Source organism: Aulonocara sp. 'chitande type north' Nkhata Bay, linkage group LG3, assembly GCF_057382095.1.
Source record: "Aulonocara sp. 'chitande type north' Nkhata Bay isolate Kocher_YH1m ecotype deep benthic linkage group LG3, A_spYH_male_GT1.1, whole genome shotgun sequence".
NCBI classification, from domain to species: Eukaryota; Metazoa; Chordata; class Actinopteri; order Cichliformes; family Cichlidae; genus Aulonocara; species Aulonocara sp. 'chitande type north' Nkhata Bay.
Window position 1 is genome coordinate 69756414 of NC_141346.1, and position 19176 is coordinate 69775589.

A 19176-nucleotide genomic window follows, 5' to 3' on the forward strand; every position below is an offset into this window, starting at 1 on the left:
TATTTTTAAATGCTGCAACAAATGTTCACAAAAAGTAACTATAATTAAAACCAGTTAAACAAAATCAAATGTTTGAATCATGCTTAACCAAATGCCAGGCTGGAGAGCTGAACCTAAAGTATACGTAGAAAGATTTCAACACCTGAGCAGTTTTTAATGTTTTTATCACATATAAATGTCACAGCAGTGGGTCCTGGCCCAATGCTTTGTGTTTTTGGTTTTCTTTGACTCTTGTTTTTCTTGGTTTTTGTTCTTCTTATTTATCAGGCTCTCAGTAATCTTAGTTCTCCCTCCCTCAGTGTTCATTTCAGCCTGTGTTTAGTTTCTGTTCCCGTGTCCCACGTTTCATCGTTTCATGTCGAGTCAGCCCTGTCTCTCTGTTTCCTGTGTCTCCCCAGTCAGCCCCGCCTCCCTCGGGCACTCATGTGTGATACAGAGTAATAAACCTGACTACATTTGCTACACTCTCTTTATTACCTGTTACTTTAAAATTCATACACTAATTATGTCTGCCCATCTCTCTAATGTGAAGGTCAAAGGTCAACATCCCAGTGACATAAGAATAATCCCAAAGGGGCAAAGGCAGCGGTTAATTTAGCACATTTACCATTAAGGGTACAGCAAGGATATACTTTTACTTATTGTGGCAGGGGTGTGGTCTCTGGCCTGCTGCAGTGGAGGCTGGTGGCGGGACGTTGGACGGCACAGGTGAGGGTGATGGAGCTCATGACTCTCCCCTTTATAGTGACGGAGGAGACTGGCGTGGGGGAAGCGTGTAGTGGAGGAAGCCGAGGAGAGAGCTGGTTTCTGGCTACAAAGACGGCGTCAAACCAGAAAAGATTGCTCGTGGTCAAATGTCAAAGGAGCTTGCAAAGAAAAGGGTCTGGACTTCTTTAAGTTACTTGAAGACGTTTCGCCTCTCATCCGAGAAGCTTCTTCAGTTCTAAGGTCAAATGGTGGAGAGTCCCAGATATAAACCTAGTGGGAGTGACCCCCCACAGAGGGACAAAAGGACCCCCTGATGATCCTCTAATCGCCTGAGCCAAGGTGTGAAACTGGGTGTGGGACCCAATCAGCCAGAGTTTCGGGTGAGTTCATTGTGAAACCTGGTCCCACCTTATCATGCGAATTCCTGAGATCAGATGGCCCAGGATGTGAGTGGGCGTTAAGGCGTCTGGAAGGGATCTCAAAACTGGATTATAGATGGCAGAGAGTTGGTGTCGTAAACCCCGCCTCTGTTCAAAGATTGTCGCTCACAGTGGACATAGATGGCTTCCTTCACTCCTCTTTCAAACCATCTGTCCTCTCTGTCCAAAATGTGAACATTGGCATCCTCGAAAGAGTGTCCTTTATCCTTAAGATGCAGATGGACTGCTGAGTCTTGTCCTGTGGAGGTGGCTCTTCTGTGTTGTGCCATGCGCTTGTGAAGTGGCTGTTTGGTCTCTCCGATGTAGAGGTCTGGGCATTCCTCGCTGCACTGTACAGCATACACCACGTTGTTAAGTCTGCGTTTTGGCGTTTTGTCTTTCGGGTGAACCAGTTTGTCTGAGCGTGTTGCTGGGTCTGAAATGCACCGGGATGTCATGCTTGGAGAAAACTCTCCTGAGCGAAGTGCTCTAATAGGGCGACATGGTACTACAAGGTCATTAAGATAAAATGGGGCCTGATTACTTAAGACCTTGTATGTGAGGAGCAGGATTTTGAATTCAATTCTGGATTTAACAGGAAGCCAATGTTGTTGCGTCTGTCCTTCTTATCCTCCCTCGCTGGTGTCTGATCTTCTGATCTTCTTCTTACTTTAAAGTCAGCAAAGAGGCTCCTTTGACTACGATGACCTGGATGACTGAGAACCTTCACAGACACTTGTGGTCAAATAATGTGTCAATCACCTGTGAAACAAACTGTGTGTGGCTCAGTTCATGTCACAGTGTTGTTTAGTATATCTTCACTTGTCTCACTCTCCTTCTGTTCTGTCCATCAGGACGATCCTCAGCGCTTACACAGATCCTCCATCGATGTTGTAACTGTTGGCATGATGACATTGTATATAATTTGGATTATTTCTTTATCTTGTCAAGATCTATGTCATGATTGTAAATTGTTTAAGCTGTACATTACTGTTTGTTTTTTGTAGTCAACGTTTTGGTGCTTTGTGCTTTTATTTTGAAAGTCAAGTTCGCTTACAAGTTGCGCTAGAATAAAGGTTTTTAGTGGTTTTATTATAAAGGTTTTATTATTATATAATAATGATAATAATAATATCAATAACATTGAAGCACATTGTGTGGAGGAGGTTCAGTCATATCCTGATCATCCAGACAGATTTGATGGTTTTTATCCTCACCTGCTGTGTAGAAATGGTCTGACTGGTTGCTGTTACTGGGAGGTCGAGTGGAGAGGAAACGTTTATATATCAGTGAGTTACAGAAGCATCAGAAGGAAAGGAGGCAGTGATGACTGTGTGTTTGGAAACAATGATCAGTCCTGGAGTCTGATCTGCTCTGATGATGGTCCTGATTCTGTCAGGCACAATAACAGACTAACATCCATCTCCTCCTCCTCCTCCTCCTCTGTCTCTAACAGAGCAGAAGTGTATGTGGACTGTCCTGCTGGCACTCTGTCCTTCTACAGAGTCTCCTCTGACACTCTGATCCACCTCCACACCTTCAACACCACATTCACTCAAACTCTTTATCCTGGGTTTATGTCAGGAATGAGCTATGAGAAACATGGTGAGACATATACATATAAAAACTCTACTGGTGCCTCAGTGTCCCTGTGCTGAGTGGAGTGTAAAGAGTGTCTCAATTCAATTCAATCCAATTTTATTTATATAGCGCCAAATCCCAACAAAAGTCGCCTCAAGGCGCTTCATAGATACAGAGAAAAACCCAACAATCATATGACCCCCTATGAGCAAGCACTTTGGCGACAGTGGGAAGGAAAAACTCCCTTTTAACAGGAAGAAACCTCTGGCAGAACCAGGCTCAGGGAGGGGCGGCCATCTGCTGTGACCGGTTGGGGTGAGAGAAGGAAGACAGGATAAAGACATGCTGTGGAAGAGAGACAGAGGTTAATAACAGATATGATTTAATGCAGAGAGGTCTATTAATACATAGTGAGTGAGAAAGGTGACTGGAAAGGAAAAACTCAATGCATCATGGGAATCCCCCGGCAGCCTACATCTATTGCAGCATAACTAAGGGAGGATTCAGGGTCACCTGGTCCAGCCCTAACTATATGCTTTAGCAAAAAGGAAAGTTTTAAGCCTAATCTTAAAAGTAGAGATAGTGTCTGTCTCCCGAATCCAAACTGGAAGCTGGTTCCACAGAAGAGGGGCCTGAAAACTGAAGGCTCTGCCTCCCATTCTACTTTTAAATACTCTAGGAACAACAAGTAGGCCTGCAGAGCGAGAGCGAAGCGCTCTAATAGGGTGATATGGTACTACAAGGTCATTAAGATAAGATGGGGCCTGATTATTTAAGACCTTGTATGTGAGGAGCAGGATTTTGAATTCAATTCTGGATTTAACAGGAAGCCAATGAAGGGAAGCCAAAACAGGAGAAATATGCTCTCTCTTTCTAGTCCCTGTCAGGACTCTTGCTGCAGCATTTTGGATTAGTTGAAGGCTTTTCAGCGAGTTTTTTCGACTTCCTGATAATAATGAATTACAGTAGTCCAGCCTGGAAGTAATAAATGCATGAACTAGTTTTTCAGCGTCACTCTGAGACAGGATATTTCTAATTTTAGAGATGTTGCGCAAATGGAAGAAAGCAGTCTTACATATTTGTTTAATATGTGCGTTGAAGGACATGTCCTGGTCAAAAATGACTCCAAGGTTCCTCACCGCGTTACTGGAGGCCAAGGTAATGCCATCCAGAGTAAGAATCTGGTTAGATACCATATTTCTAAGATTTTCAGGGCCGAGTACAATATCCTCAGTTTTATCTGAATTAAGAAGCAGAAAGTTAGCGGCCATCCAGGTCTTTATGTCTTTAAGACATTCCTGCAGTTTAACTAATTGGTGTGTGTCATCTGGCTTCATGGACAGATAGAGCTGGGTGTCATCAGCATAGCAGTGAAAATGTATGCTATGTTTTCTAATGATGCTGCCTAAGGGAAGCATGTATAATGTAAACAGAATTGGTCCTAGCACTGAACCCTGTGGAACTCCATAATTCACCTCAGTGTGTGAAGAGGACTCTCCATTTACATGCACAAATTGGAGTCTATTAGATAGATATGATACAAACCACTGCAGCGCAGTACCTGTAATACCTACAGCATGTTCTAATCGCTCTAATAGGATATTATGGTCAACAGTATTGAACGCTGCACTGAGGTCTAGCAGGACAAGCACAGAGATGAGTCCACTGTCAGAGGCCATAAGAAGATCATTTGTAACCTTCACTAAAGCTGTTTCTGTGCTGTGCTGAGCTCTGAAACCTGACTGAAACTCTTCAAATAAACCATTCCTCTGCAGATGATCTGTTAGCTGTTTGACAACTACTCTTTCAAGGATTTTTGATATGAAAGGAAGGTTGGAGATTGGCCTATAATTAGCTAAGACTGCTGGGTCTAGAGATGGCTTTTTGAGTAAAGGTTTAACTACAGCCAGCTTGAAGGCCTGTGGTACATAGCCGATTATTAGAGATAGGTTGATCATATTTAAGATCGAAGAATTAATTAATGGCAGGACTTCTTTGAGCAGTTTTGTAGGAATGGGGTCTAAAAGATAGGTTGATGGTTTGGAGGAAGTAATTATTGAAATTAACTCAGAAAGATCAATTGGAGAAAAAGAGTCTAACTTAACATCAATGGTACTAAGAGTAGCTGTAGATAATATTACATCTGTGGGATGATTATTGGTAAATTTTTCTCTAATGATAAAAATTTTATTTGTGAAGAAGTTCATGAAGTCATTACTAGTTAACGTTAAAGGGATGGTTGGCTCGAAAGAGCTCTGACTTTTTGTCAGCCTGGCTACAGTGCTGAAGAGAAACCTGGGGTTGTTCTTATTTACTTCAATCAGTGATGAATAGTAAGATGTTCTGGCTTTGCGGAGGGCTTTCTTATAAAGCAGCAAACTATTTCTCCAGGCTAAATGATGATCCTCTAGATTTGTGACACGCCATTTCCTCTCCAGATTACGAGTCATCTGCTTTAGGGTACGTGTTTGAGAACTATACCACGGAGTCAGGTACTTCTGATTTGAGGCCTTAGTTTCTCCTGTTAGAGAAACACTCTGACTGTTGAACAGATAGTTCAGTCTGTACATGTCTGTCTCTTTCACTCACAAACACGTTTTCAGATTCATGGATTCAATCAGTTGATGTTTGAAACTCTTCTAAATGATTCCTTGTAAACTTCTTCCTCTTCAGTCACAAACAAACAGGAAGTGATGTCATATGTGTTCCTGTCCACACAGCAGAATGAGTCTATTGCTGACAGTGATGTACAAACAGAGTGAGCATTTCTGAGGCCCAAAATAAACTGAGTAGTTCACTGAATGAACAATGGACTGTGAGCTCAGTTCCTTCATCATTAGTATGGATTATATATGTATATGTATTATATTAGTATCATATATATCAGGTGCTGCTGCTTTCAGTCATTGTGCAAATGTGCTGTTTGTAAGCTTGTAAAGCTGCAGTCAGCTGAGACTGAAGAAGTCACCTGATCAGTGAGCAAACGTTTCTGAAAACGTCCAGATGAACAGAATCAACCTTTTGGGATCAGCCAGCAATGCAGCATCATTGTTGTTCAGCTTCAGAGGTTTGCAGGAATGAACTGATGAGCAGAAACAGCTGCAAAGTCCAAGAAAATACCAGCTGGAGTTCAGCTGCATTTGAAGAAGTCAAAGAAAAGTAAGGATGGCAAAGGGCGACGTTTTCTTCCAAAGAGCTGCAAACATGGTCGACGCCTCATTAGAAGAATCATCTGGACATTTGTGAGGAACTCTAACCAAGAAAGCAACGTCACACAGATCCAACAGACAGTTTCCATGACTGCAAGTGTTGAGTGGAAAAATGCTACATTGCATTATTGCATCCTCTCACCACAGGAGGCGCTGTTGGCACCACTGATTGCTGATCAGCTGTTCTCTGATGATCTGATTGATACTGTGAATAACGGGACTCACTGAACTCTGTGACACAGTGAAGATTACAGAGTTTAACTTCAACATCTGACTTACGTCACACAGACAGAAGGATGAACCAGTGAGGCACAGAACACAGTTACTGGAGATACTGGATCAGCTCCATGTGAACCTCTGATGGAGAAGCTGCTGAGCCAGAGAAACATCAGGACATGACAGCAGCTGCACTTATCTAACAACATGTAGCAGAGCTGATCTATGTTAGAGGATCTATCACAGCAGCTTTCAGCTCTTATTTTGAAACTGGCTTATTTAGAGAGCTGTGATGTGAGCGTGCCTGGCTCTGAGGCACTTGGGTCAGCCTCTGTTGTTTAGAAGTGTTACAGACTGTGAATGACACAGACCTGTCAGTTTCCATGTTTGTCTGTAACACAGCTCAGGGCTCCATGCTGAACGCATCCATCCAGTGTTATTGATCCAGGACTGATACCAGCATTGGGATCAATACTACAACACACAATCACACGTGTCCACGTGATGCAGTTTGAAGAGCAATCAGATGTCTCTGTATGAGGAGACGGGGTCACAGGAGGTTCACAGAAACTCTGCAGCAGCATCATCAGCTCACATGGAAACTTTGATGATTCACTTCTGTGGTGTTTTTACAGAAACACGTCACAAAATTAGCTCCACCTGTTTTGTGAGCTTTGAGTTTCTTGTCTTCATCCTGGATTCTTGTGTTGCTGTTTTTACACACAGCAGATATTTCCTGGTTGCTTCCTTGATGACCACATGAAGCTTTCTGAAGCTTGGATTGAAAACGCTTCATTACTCAAAGCTTTCCAACACAGGCCTCTGTGCTGCCATCTGGTGGACAAACATGTGAAGTGCAGCGTGAAGCTACAAATGAAACTGCTTCAGCTACGTTTATATATAACATACTATAACCTATATAACTATATGTATAGTGTATTATGTAGGTTTTAGAGCTGGGGGTAGAACTGCTGATGGCCTGGTTGTTATTTATGTTCCCCATGGTTCACCAGCTCTCACACAACATCAGCACCAATGATCCACGTCCTTATAAACCTCTGAATCAGGTCCTGAAGCAGTGACGTCCTGAGTGAAGACCTCACTGATCACATGACTCTGGTCACCTGGACTCAGTGTTTCTGAAGCAGTGTGCTGGGTTTTTAAAAATACGTGGCTGCTGCCTGATGTTGGGCCCACAGAGGAAGACGACTCACTCGCTCTTCTTCACTTCCTCCTTAAACATGTGGAAGGAGAGCAAAGTGCTGCCAGACTCTTATTTCTGACAGGAACAGAAGAAACCACAGCAAACTGTTCCAGTTCTTCATCTTCATCACAATCTGTTTATTTCTGATGGTGTCTTCAGTCTGAGGTTTGAAGTTTCCATGTCTGTGTGATGTGTGGTGTGAAGGCTGCTGGTTAAACTGGGACTCACTGGTTAAAGCACTGAGTGCTCATAGAGAGATGCTCCATGAGTCCCAGTACAGACTACAAACATGGTGGAAACTTAGCTTTGATATCCACACACTCTGCACGTCTGTGAGTAACTGTGATGAAGATGTGCAGAGATCTGTGTCCAAACAGGAGAAAGACTGTAAAGACTCTGTGCTTCTAACAGCCTCTGTTAACATATGTGAGGCTGTTTGTTGTTGTTGCCATGGAGCTTTGCACTGTTTGGGTCAGCAGGTCATGTGATCAGGTTTGTTCTGCTGGACGATGGTTCAGTGTCAGGTTTGTTTGCATTCATCAATAAATATCTAAATAAATCAAAGGCTCCATGTTTGTTCTTTCATCATGTGACCTCTGCTCATCCATCTCTGTGTGTATCAGGATACATTTGGTTCATAATACACAGAAAAATCAGAGTTATTACCTGTAATAAATGTGAAAGATTCCTGCAGTGATAACCAGGCAGGACTGAAACACATCCAAGCTGTCACCACGGTAAAAGCAGCGTCCATCCACAGGTGAGGGGAGGAGCAAAAAGAGGGACTTTGACCATTTTATACTAAAAACACTCAACTAATGTTTCTAATATGAAACAAATAAGCCCACATTAATGTGAGCGTTTATTAAATAATAATAATCATGATTTCCTCCTGATCTCATTTCCACAGCAGAGAAAACTGTGGTGTATATTGAGGTGGAGGGTGTGGTCTATGGCTCAGGTGTAGAGTGAGGGTGGGGTGCACCGCAGCAGCATGCTGGGACTGCTGAGGGTGGAGGAGGGAGTGATGATGACATCAGAGCTGCAGCACAGAGACCAGTGAACACACAGTCTGTTCATCTTTGCATAGATACAATATACAGCACAATATTGAATGACAGACACGCTGTGGGAGCTTCCACAGATACACTGACGTCAGCATCCAGAGTCCTCCTGCTGCTCCCCCCTCAGAGCCCCGTGATCAGCACCAACACATTCAGTTAGATGACAGAGTCCAGCTGCAGCTAGAATCAGCTCCCCTCTGTGAACAACAGCACAGCGTCAGTGTTTCACACTCAGTGAAAGGAGGAAACAGCAGAAGAACACCATGTGTGCTACGTTTCCCAGGACACACTACAAACTGCACAAATACAGAGCAGCACGTGGAAGGACCTGGAGCAGCATTTACAGAGAAAAGACAGCGTGATGTCCTGTATGGACAGGTGGAAGGAACCAAGTCCTCAGCTGGAACACTCGTGTTTGTCCACAGACAGGAAACACAGCAGGAAACTTCCTCACAGAAGTGCAGCTCATGGATAACACACTTCCTGTCAGTCAGAATGAGGCTGCAGCCAAACACAGAAAGGTGTTTTTGTCCAGATGAGCCCAGAGAAGAAACACGAGTGTTCACAGACATCAGAAGCTCAGAGAGGTGAAACATGAGGTTGGAGTCCTCGTCAGCATCCAGAAGAGCTGCTGTGAAACCCTGAGTACTCATGACAGACTCTGATGGCACAAACACATCATGATTCAAACAGAAAGACAAACATGGAGCTTGTGGACAAAAGATATTTTGTTTTGTATGCTTAGGGTGACAGTTTATAATCAGAACTAGTATTGATCAATCATTCAGCATTGTCGAATCTGTTGACAGAATAACCTTTTAATTAGATCTATGTTAATCTGAGTAAAATATTAATGTACACATACTCTCATCACTTTAATCAGTCTCTGTATTATTCTTTTTATCTGCTTAAGCTGTTGCACTACATCAGTGTGTTCACTCCACTCGATTAGGTGGGTCCTGTTGGACCTTGGCCTTCTACATTCAGTTTTGCACGTAGTTAGGCCTACACCAACATGCACGGAGAGTCATGTAACACACGCACGTTCACAAACACACTTATTAACACAGGGAGGTCGTCTTAGGACATCCTCTCTATAAGGACACACAATCTCACAAAATGCACATCATATCACACACTTGTTTTTCTCTAAAATATCATCTGATGTCTATATAAGGGGAACTTTTGGAATTGTGGGGAACTTGTTATCATTTCCAGTAAAGTCTAACTGTGTGACGTCATCATGGTAATATAATAGGATGAAGAGCCTCCGCCCGGCGGAGATTGTTGTTGCAAGTTGTCTTCCCACACTTCTGCGCAAAGTGTGTAATAAAGATCACTATTTTTGACACCATACCTGGACTCAGCCTTGCTTTTCTTCTCTTACCCAAATCGAACGAACCTTAACAATTTTTGGTGCCGAAAACCCGGTTGGGGAGGAGAGGAGCTTGCGGCTGCTTCTTGGAGGTGACAAAGCGACGAAGGCCAGCAGCTTATCTGAGTGACGCCAGGCGAAGTAAAAAGGTGAGTAGTGCCACCTGTTTATCCAAAGGCGCTAAAATTGGAAGTAAAGCTAAAAATAATATTCACTCAGTATGGGCTTCTGGTGTTTGTCCATAGTGATTTTTTGGGATAATTAGTGTTAAAACTTTGGGGAATATTGGACTGAGTAAATGTATTGGTGTTTATTTTGGGAGTGAACTTTTGAGTTAAGAGGTTATGTGTTTAAGTCAATACGGTTTAAAGGGTTTAAAGTAATGTTGAGTTGATTGGGTGCCGGCCAATCAACCGGTAGTGTAGGGTATTTGGTTTTATTGATCAGCAGAAACGCAGTTTCGGGCGTCAGGTAATTAATAGTTGAGGGTGGAGGCCTCACTTTGATGCTTATAATACCTTGAGTAAACTTTCTTAGGATGGGGGCGTGGCCCCTAAGGGCGCAGTTTCTCAGCACGTGGCGGTGACTCCTGATTGTGGACGCATAATCAGGCTTAAAGCCAGGGTGGTCCCCTGGGGATTTCGGGCACCCCTTAAAAACCAAAGTGAACAAGGGGTTCACTTTCCTTACTGCGCTATTTTGATTGACAGGGTCAGGGACCCGGCTGTAACCTTAACGTTGGGGACTTGTGAACTTTAAGTAAAGCCAAAAGTGTGACCTGGGATAGTTCACACGGCTGGTGGAGATCCTTGTTTTTGCCTGACGGGAAGCAGTTTTAAATTAATTAGGACTTAGGAATCTGACCGTTTTCAAGGCGGCGTCCTTGAAACGTTAATTGATCAGCAAGGGCGCGGCCCTGGGCTGAAAGATGCTTTTAAATCAGTCTAAAGTTTAGGAACACCAGCAGAGAAATAGAGAAGATAAGTTGTTCTGGCATATGGTGTTTTTCTTATGTCTATACGGGCACGTGTGTAAATAGAATATAAATTACCTGTGCGTGTGAATATAAGTGTAATTACTTATATAGACTGCATAAACTGTCTGTGTGCTTCCAGAGTGAGAACAGGAAAAACTCCTTTCTTTTCTCTCTAGCAGAGGAGCAGTGTGGTTATATTTAAAAAAAAGAGAAGTCGCAGGCACGCGCTCCTCTGTGGAGAGAAAAAAAGGTGGGGGCCGAGCCGAGCGCTCAGGCTGTGTGTGTGTGTATTTCTTCTTAGGAGAAGGAGGGGCGGTGTGTGTGTGGCAGCTGGCTGTGTTTCGTCTCCCTATTTCTCCATTTCTATGTTTCTTAGTTTGGTTTGGGTTAGGTGAAGGTGTGTTTCAGAAGTGTGGTTAAAAGATTTTAGTATATTAAAGAAATTAAACCTTGTAATCTTGTGAGTGTGTGTTCCCTAAAGTGAGTATGATTGGATAGGATTTAATGTGTAATGATCTCTCGTGAAAAACTCCTGTAAAATAGGAGGACAGCTAAGGATATTGACGAAAATTGAGTATTTTGTGTGATTGCTGGGAGATTTTCTGGTTGGGTTATATTTCCTCCTCGGCCTGGAACCCAGAGATCTGTGCTTTATTTTGATGTTGCCTATATAAAGTCCTATAAAGAGCGGTTGATTCTCTCTCTATAAGGAGAGAAACGGCGTGCATGGTAGATTGAGTGGATTAGTTTTGTGTGTAAAAACTTTGTAGTGGTTAAGGAGTGAATGTGAGATTGAATTTTCGCTGGCTTTGCGTGCTTAAAACTGTTGCAGTAGAGGTTTGTGAAGTTTCTCTTGTAAAGGAGGATTAGAGTGTGTGTGTGTGTATGTGTGTCTGTGGGCGGTTTCTTTCTCTCTCTCTCTCTCTCAGGCTGAAGCCTAGCGGAAGTTAGGTTTGACCAGCTTGTGGGATTCTGACTGCCGAAAGGGGAAGTACAGTGAGGCAACCCCAAAAGGAGGAGCCTAGGAGCGGCCATTTTGGTAAGGTAAGTGAGGTCGAAAAGCAAAATGGCTGAAGAGGAAAAGGCGACCCCTGGTGGGGGAAAGAGATACAAGCCACTGAAGGAGCAAATACAGCAATTGAAGAAAGCAATTAAAATTACTGCTGAAGGAACTTCAAAGGAGATTGCCCGCCAGTGTCAAGATCTGGAAAAAGAAGTAAAAGAATTATGTGAAAATCAACAGAAGACGTTGGAGGACAGAACTCCTCTTCATTCTATCTTCCAAGTTGAAGGTGAGAACTGTGAGAAGAGGATTAAAGAGCTTGAAGAGGAACATGTGGGACGTTTGCAGGGGAGAAAATTAAAGGCTGAAAAGAAGCTCATGATTGAAAAACAAAGTAAGTATTGCAAGCTTATGATTGTCTCCCAAGGCGTTTCTCACTGGATGCAAGAGGAAGTGAAGGACATTAAACCAGTCTTAACAAAGGAAGCCGAGGCTAAGGCAACATTATATCCCAGCCTGAAGGAATTCCTGAGTGCCCCACCCCCTCCTTATATCTGTCCAGTGGTGACTTTGGAGGGTGGCACTCTCTGGGGGCCGGGAGGAAAAACAGGAACTGTTAAAGGAGGACTTCTGGACGTACAGGAGAATCCTGTACCATCGACGTCTGCTCGGAGTACAGAGGGGGCAGACACAAGAGTGGGGCAGCCTCAATCAGCGGCAGCTGGATCACAGGTAAGTCAGCCCCACCCAGCTGCTGGGACATCACAAGGAAGCACTACACGGGGGGTGATCTTGATCCCTCCCTCTATTTTCAGCCCAGATGGAGCTACAGAAGAAGCTCAACCGGTGGCTTCCACGAGTACAGGTCAGGTGACACCACAACAGCTCACCCAGGGAAATCCATCCCAGGAGGTCTGGACCTCAGAGGAAGATTCACCTTCACTGCAGTATCAGAAGGCGCCATTAAAGGCGAGCCAAAAAACCAGTCAGAGGTCGACGGTTGACAACCTTGAGAAAGAACAGTGGCAAGGCCATGTTGTTGGGAGAGTATCTGACAACCGAGACGCTGTGATAAAGTTGGAACGGATGTTGAAAAGACTGGAGGAAGAAGGCGTAGCCTCACCACAAAGCGTAGTACAAACGCTTGAGGCATTGGAAAAGGACTTGGCGGCTTCAGTAAATAAATCACGGAAATCTAGAGAAGTGTCGAACCTGGAATGGGGAGGACTCGCCCCAAACTTTCAGGGTCCCCCAGGAATGACAAAGCTTCGTTCTGGGAGGGTTCTGGATGAAGTAAGAGATAAAAGACCGTCGATCTTTGGAAAGAATCGGAGGCAGAATGTTGCATTGCAAACCGGAGAAGGGCAGTGTGACACAGAGGAGGAATTGGCTCCCAATGTGTCACTCACAATGCCTTTATTGACGGGTTCACAGGGCGAACCAGTCTACCACCCCTATAATATCAGAGATCTTGAGGCTCTGGTGAAGCAGCTGCCCCCGATCACAGAGGGAGGAGCGGCTTGGTTGAGAAGACTAGGCAGTCTTACAGAAGGAGAGGAACTTGCCCTGGGGGATTTTAGGGCTATCGGTGGGAGGACCTTCCGAGGTGGAGGCCTCACAGATGTGGAAGAGATAGCAAGAACTGCATGCCAACCAAACGATGTCCCCTATGCAAGGGTGCGAAATGCTCTCTCTGATGCAGTGCGTGAGAAGTATCCGACCCATAATATTGGCACTACCCCTAGGATTGTTTGGAGCCCAGAACATTCCCCTAGAGAGTTTATAGAGCACGCAAAAGAACAGTGGATTCTCCAAACTGGAGAACATCCTGGGCAGGATGGGGAACCGCGGGCGTGGTTCCGATGCGCTGTTTTAGCAGGTCTGCCAGAACGAGTGAGAGCAGATCTACAGAAGAACCCAGACTTTGCGGTGGCGAATTCAGCAAAATGGGAGAGGCATATCATACATCGACTTGAGCTGGAAAGAGACGAGGCGAACAAGAAAAAACAGGAGCTGGAGCTGGAGGAGGCGCAAGGGCAGAAATTGGCCGAGGCGAGAGAAAAACTAAACGAAAAGAAAAAGGAAAACAAAGATGGAGCTAAGAAGATGCTGGTGGCCCAGCCACAGGGCGATCCGGGGCCTGCTTGGCCAGATTTGGATCCGGTTCTGTACCCTGATGACCGATGGCCCGCCAATGGAGCAAGGCAAGGAAGACTCGCAGGGAATTGGGGGGCTACTAGGTCGTTGAGGGGGCGTGGTGGATCTCAAAGGGGAGGCGGACCAAGGGGCCGTGGTCTGGGGGGACCTATGCTGGACTTTGATCTGTGTAGAAGGTGTGGAGGACGAGGACATTGGGCTCGTAACTGTCCTACGCCATGGCTACCAGGAACAAGTTATCAACCACCACCCCAGGCACAAAGAGCGCCGCGAGGCAGGACATTCCAGACAAGGGGGCATCAAGCTCCAAACCCAGGCATGGCGCCGGTGGCTCAGTATCCCCTGGCCTACTGGGGCGGAGAGGAGGAGCTGTACTGACGGGACCCGCAGAGATCCGGCGGCAGGGGAATGGCAGACCCTCTGTTGCCGATGACAGTGGAAGGAACTGAAATGACCTTCCTCGTGGACACTGGAGCGACTTACTCAACACTGAGACAAAAACCAAGCAGTGCCACGCTTTCCAATCACGTGGTCAGTGTTGTGGGGTTTTCTGGGGTACCGGTGACTCTCCCAACAACTAATCCAGCCCTGACGGTGCTGGGAAAACAGACATTGAAGCACAGCTATGTGGTATCTCCCCATGTGCCTGTGAACTTGATGGGCAGGGATCTGCTCGTTAAACTGGGGGCCACCATTATGTGTTCAGCTGATGGACTAACAGTGACTCTTCCAGGAGGAAAAGAATTCCTGTGCCTGGGGACGTCTTCAAAGAACCAGTATTTGCTGCAAGACTGTGAACAATCTACAGCGGATATTTACTGGGGTCGGTTGGTGGAAGAAGGCATTCTGAGACAGTATCAGTTGTGGAAACCTTGGATTATGGCCTTGGCGGTCTATTCTCCCCCCCCCGAGATCCATTCCATGTGACCCTCTTCTATGATAGGAACGATGATGAAATTTATAGGGACCTGTTCCAGTCTGACCTCGAAGGTCAGACCTGGAATGTGTGTTCTCAGAATATCTATGTCGGTCCTGAAGGCGTCGCTGCAGCAGTAAATTTAACCGAAGAACAACGGCCTTGGTTCAAAATGGGACCTGACTCAGAAGTGTGGTTAAAAGATTTTAGTATATTAAAGAAATTAAACCTTGTAATCTTGTGAGTGTGTGTTCCCTAAAGTGAGTATGATTGGATAGGATTTAATGTGTAATGATCTCTCGTGAAAAACTCCTGTAAAATAGGAGGACAGCTAAGGATATTGACGAAAATTGAGTATTTTGTGTGATTGCTGGGAGATTTTCTGGTTGGGTTATATTTCCTCCTCGGCCTGGAACCCAGAGATCTGTGCTTTATTTTGATGTTGCCTATATAAAGTCCTATAAAGAGCGGTTGATTCTCTCTCTATAAGGAGAGAAACGGCGTGCATGGTAGATTGAGTGGATTAGTTTTGTGTGTAAAAACTTTGTAGTGGTTAAGGAGTGAATGTGAGATTGAATTTTCGCTGGCTTTGCGTGCTTAAAACTGTTGCAGTAGAGGTTTGTGAAGTTTCTCTTGTAAAGGAGGATTAGAGTGTGTGTGTGTGTATGTGTGTCTGTGGGCGGTTTCTTTCTCTCTCTCTCTCTCTCAGGCTGAAGCCTAGCGGAAGTTAGGTTTGACCAGCTTGTGGGATTCTGACTGCCGAAAGGGGAAGTACAGTGAGGCAACCCCAAAAGGAGGAGCCTAGGAGCGGCCATTTTGGTAAGGTAAGTGAGGTCGAAAAGCAAAATGGCTGAAGAGGAAAAGGCGACCCCTGGTGGGGGAAAGAGATACAAGCCACTGAAGGAGCAAATACAGCAATTGAAGAAAGCAATTAAAATTACTGCTGAAGGAACTTCAAAGGAGATTGCCCGCCAGTGTCAAGATCTGGAAAAAGAAGTAAAAGAATTATGTGAAAATCAACAGAAGACGTTGGAGGACAGAACTCCTCTTCATTCTATCTTCCAAGTTGAAGGTGAGAACTGTGAGAAGAGGATTAAAGAGCTTGAAGAGGAACATGTGGGACGTTTGCAGGGGAGAAAATTAAAGGCTGAAAAGAAGCTCATGATTGAAAAACAAAGTAAGTATTGCAAGCTTATGATTGTCTCCCAAGGCGTTTCTCACTGGATGCAAGAGGAAGTGAAGGACATTAAACCAGTCTTAACAAAGGAAGCCGAGGCTAAGGCAACATTATATCCCAGCCTGAAGGAATTCCTGAGTGCCCCACCCCCTCCTTATATCTGTCCAGTGGTGACTTTGGAGGGTGGCACTCTCTGGGGGCCGGGAGGAAAAACAGGAACTGTTAAAGGAGGACTTCTGGACGTACAGGAGAATCCTGTACCATCGACGTCTGCTCGGAGTACAGAGGGGGCAGACACAAGAGTGGGGCAGCCTCAATCAGCGGCAGCTGGATCACAGGTAAGTCAGCCCCACCCAGCTGCTGGGACATCACAAGGAAGCACTACACGGGGGGTGATCTTGATCCCTCCCTCTATTTTCAGCCCAGATGGAGCTACAGAAGAAGCTCAACCGGTGGCTTCCACGAGTACAGGTCAGGTGACACCACAACAGCTCACCCAGGGAAATCCATCCCAGGAGGTCTGGACCTCAGAGGAAGATTCACCTTCACTGCAGTATCAGAAGGCGCCATTAAAGGCGAGCCAAAAAACCAGTCAGAGGTCGACGGTTGACAACCTTGAGAAAGAACAGTGGCAAGGCCATGTTGTTGGGAGAGTATCTGACAACCGAGACGCTGTGATAAAGTTGGAACGGATGTTGAAAAGACTGGAGGAAGAAGGCGTAGCCTCACCACAAAGCGTAGTACAAACGCTTGAGGCATTGGAAAAGGACTTGGCGGCTTCAGTAAATAAATCACGGAAATCTAGAGAAGTGTCGAACCTGGAATGGGGAGGACTCGCCCCAAACTTTCAGGGTCCCCCAGGAATGACAAAGCTTCGTTCTGGGAGGGTTCTGGATGAAGTAAGAGATAAAAGACCGTCGATCTTTGGAAAGAATCGGAGGCAGAATGTTGCATTGCAAACCGGAGAAGGGCAGTGTGACACAGAGGAGGAATTGGCTCCCAATGTGTCACTCACAATGCCTTTATTGACGGGTTCACAGGGCGAACCAGTCTACCACCCCTATAATATCAGAGATCTTGAGGCTCTGGTGAAGCAGCTGCCCCCGATCACAGAGGGAGGAGCGGCTTGGTTGAGAAGACTAGGCAGTCTTACAGAAGGAGAGGAACTTGCCCTGGGGGATTTTAGGGCTATCGGTGGGAGGACCTTCCGAGGTGGAGGCCTCACAGATGTGGAAGAGATAGCAAGAACTGCATGCCAACCAAACGATGTCCCCTATGCAAGGGTGCGAAATGCTCTCTCTGATGCAGTGCGTGAGAAGTATCCGACCCATAATATTGGCACTACCCCTAGGATTGTTTGGAGCCCAGAACATTCCCCTAGAGAGTTTATAGAGCACGCAAAAGAACAGTGGATTCTCCAAACTGGAGAACATCCTGGGCAGGATGGGGAACCGCGGGCGTGGTTCCGATGCGCTGTTTTAGCAGGTCTGCCAGAACGAGTGAGAGCAGATCTACAGAAGAACCCAGACTTTGCGGTGGCGAATTCAGCAAAATGGGAGAGGCATATCATACATCGACTTGAGCTGGAAAGAGACGAGGCGAACAAGAAAAAACAGGAGCTGGAGCTGGAGGAGGCGCAAGGGCAGAAATTGGCCGAGGCGAGAGAAAAACTAAACGAAAAGAAAAAGGAAAACAAAGATGGAGCTAAGAAGATGCTGGTGGCCCAGCCACAGGGCGATCCGGGGCCTGCTTGGCCAGATTTGGATCCGGTTCTGTACCCTGATGACCGATGGCCCGCCAATGGAGCAAGGCAAGGAAGACTCGCAGGGAATTGGGGGGCTACTAGGTCGTTGAGGGGGCGTGGTGGATCTCAAAGGGGAGGCGGACCAAGGGGCCGTGGTCTGGGGGGACCTATGCTGGACTTTGATCTGTGTAGAAGGTGTGGAGGACGAGGACATTGGGCTCGTAACTGTCCTACGCCATGGCTACCAGGAACAAGTTATCAACCACCACCCCAGGCACAAAGAGCGCCGCGAGGCAGGACATTCCAGACAAGGGGGCATCAAGCTCCAAACCCAGGCATGGCGCCGGTGGCTCAGTATCCCCTGGCCTACTGGGGCGGAGAGGAGGAGCTGTACTGACGGGACCCGCAGAGATCCGGCGGCAGGGGAATGGCAGACCCTCTGTTGCCGATGACAGTGGAAGGAACTGAAATGACCTTCCTCGTGGACACTGGAGCGACTTACTCAACACTGAGACAAAAACCAAGCAGTGCCACGCTTTCCAATCACGTGGTCAGTGTTGTGGGGTTTTCTGGGGTACCGGTGACTCTCCCAACAACTAATCCAGCCCTGACGGTGCTGGGAAAACAGACATTGAAGCACAGCTATGTGGTATCTCCCCATGTGCCTGTGAACTTGATGGGCAGGGATCTGCTCGTTAAACTGGGGGCCACCATTATGTGTTCAGCTGATGGACTAACAGTGACTCTTCCAGGAGGAAAAGAATTCCTGTGCCTGGGGACGTCTTCAAAGAACCAGTATTTGCTGCAAGACTGTGAACAATCTACAGCGGATATTTACTGGGGTCGGTTGGTGGAAGAAGGCATTCTGAGACAGTATCAGTTGTGGAAACCTTGGATTATGGCCTTGGCGGTCTATTCTCCCCCCCCCGAGATCCATTCCATGTGACCCTCTTCTATGATAGGAACGATGATGAAATTTATAGGGACCTGTTCCAGTCTGACCTCGAAGGTCAGACCTGGAATGTGTGTTCTCAGAATATCTATGTCGGTCCTGAAGGCGTCGCTGCAGCAGTAAATTTAACCGAAGAACAACGGCCTTGGTTCAAAATGGGACCTGACTCAGTGCCCCACATTACATTGGCGGTCCATGAGGGTCATCAGGCGAAGGAGCTGGGAACAATGGTCAAGAGAGCCCTCGAGGTACCTGACTGGCAAGCTACTCAGATTCCAGACGTTTGGTACTCGAAAAAATGCAAAATTTACCGTATCACTTGTCTATCAGAGGACACAGTGATATTGGAGCATGAACAAATCTCAAGAATCCATGGGAGAGAAAGAATAGACCATGCGGATGCAGTTGCCGCACTTGCGACTCTTCCTGACACCTTATAGTCATCAGGGTCTACGGATGTGGGCCAGGCAACTTG

At 46.0% G+C, this 19176-nt stretch overlaps 2 protein-coding genes across 2 annotated transcripts; both read left to right on the top strand.

Annotated features, from left to right (window-relative positions):
* The first annotated feature begins 11812 nt into the window (after positions 1-11812).
* On the top strand, positions 11813-14461 carry LOC147336868 (uncharacterized). The gene has a single exon (XM_086287696.1). It carries the CDS (start codon positions 11819-11821, stop codon positions 14288-14290), a length of 2472 nt encoding a protein of 823 aa, XP_086143822.1. The 5' UTR covers positions 11813-11818; the 3' UTR covers positions 14291-14461.
* A 1207-nt stretch (positions 14462-15668) lies between these two features.
* Positions 15669-18317, top strand: LOC147336869 (uncharacterized). The gene has a single exon (XM_086287697.1). The coding sequence runs from the start codon at positions 15675-15677 to the stop codon at positions 18144-18146; it is 2472 nt and encodes an 823-aa protein (XP_086143823.1). The 5' UTR covers positions 15669-15674; the 3' UTR covers positions 18147-18317.
* The last annotated feature ends 859 nt before the right edge of the window (positions 18318-19176 follow it).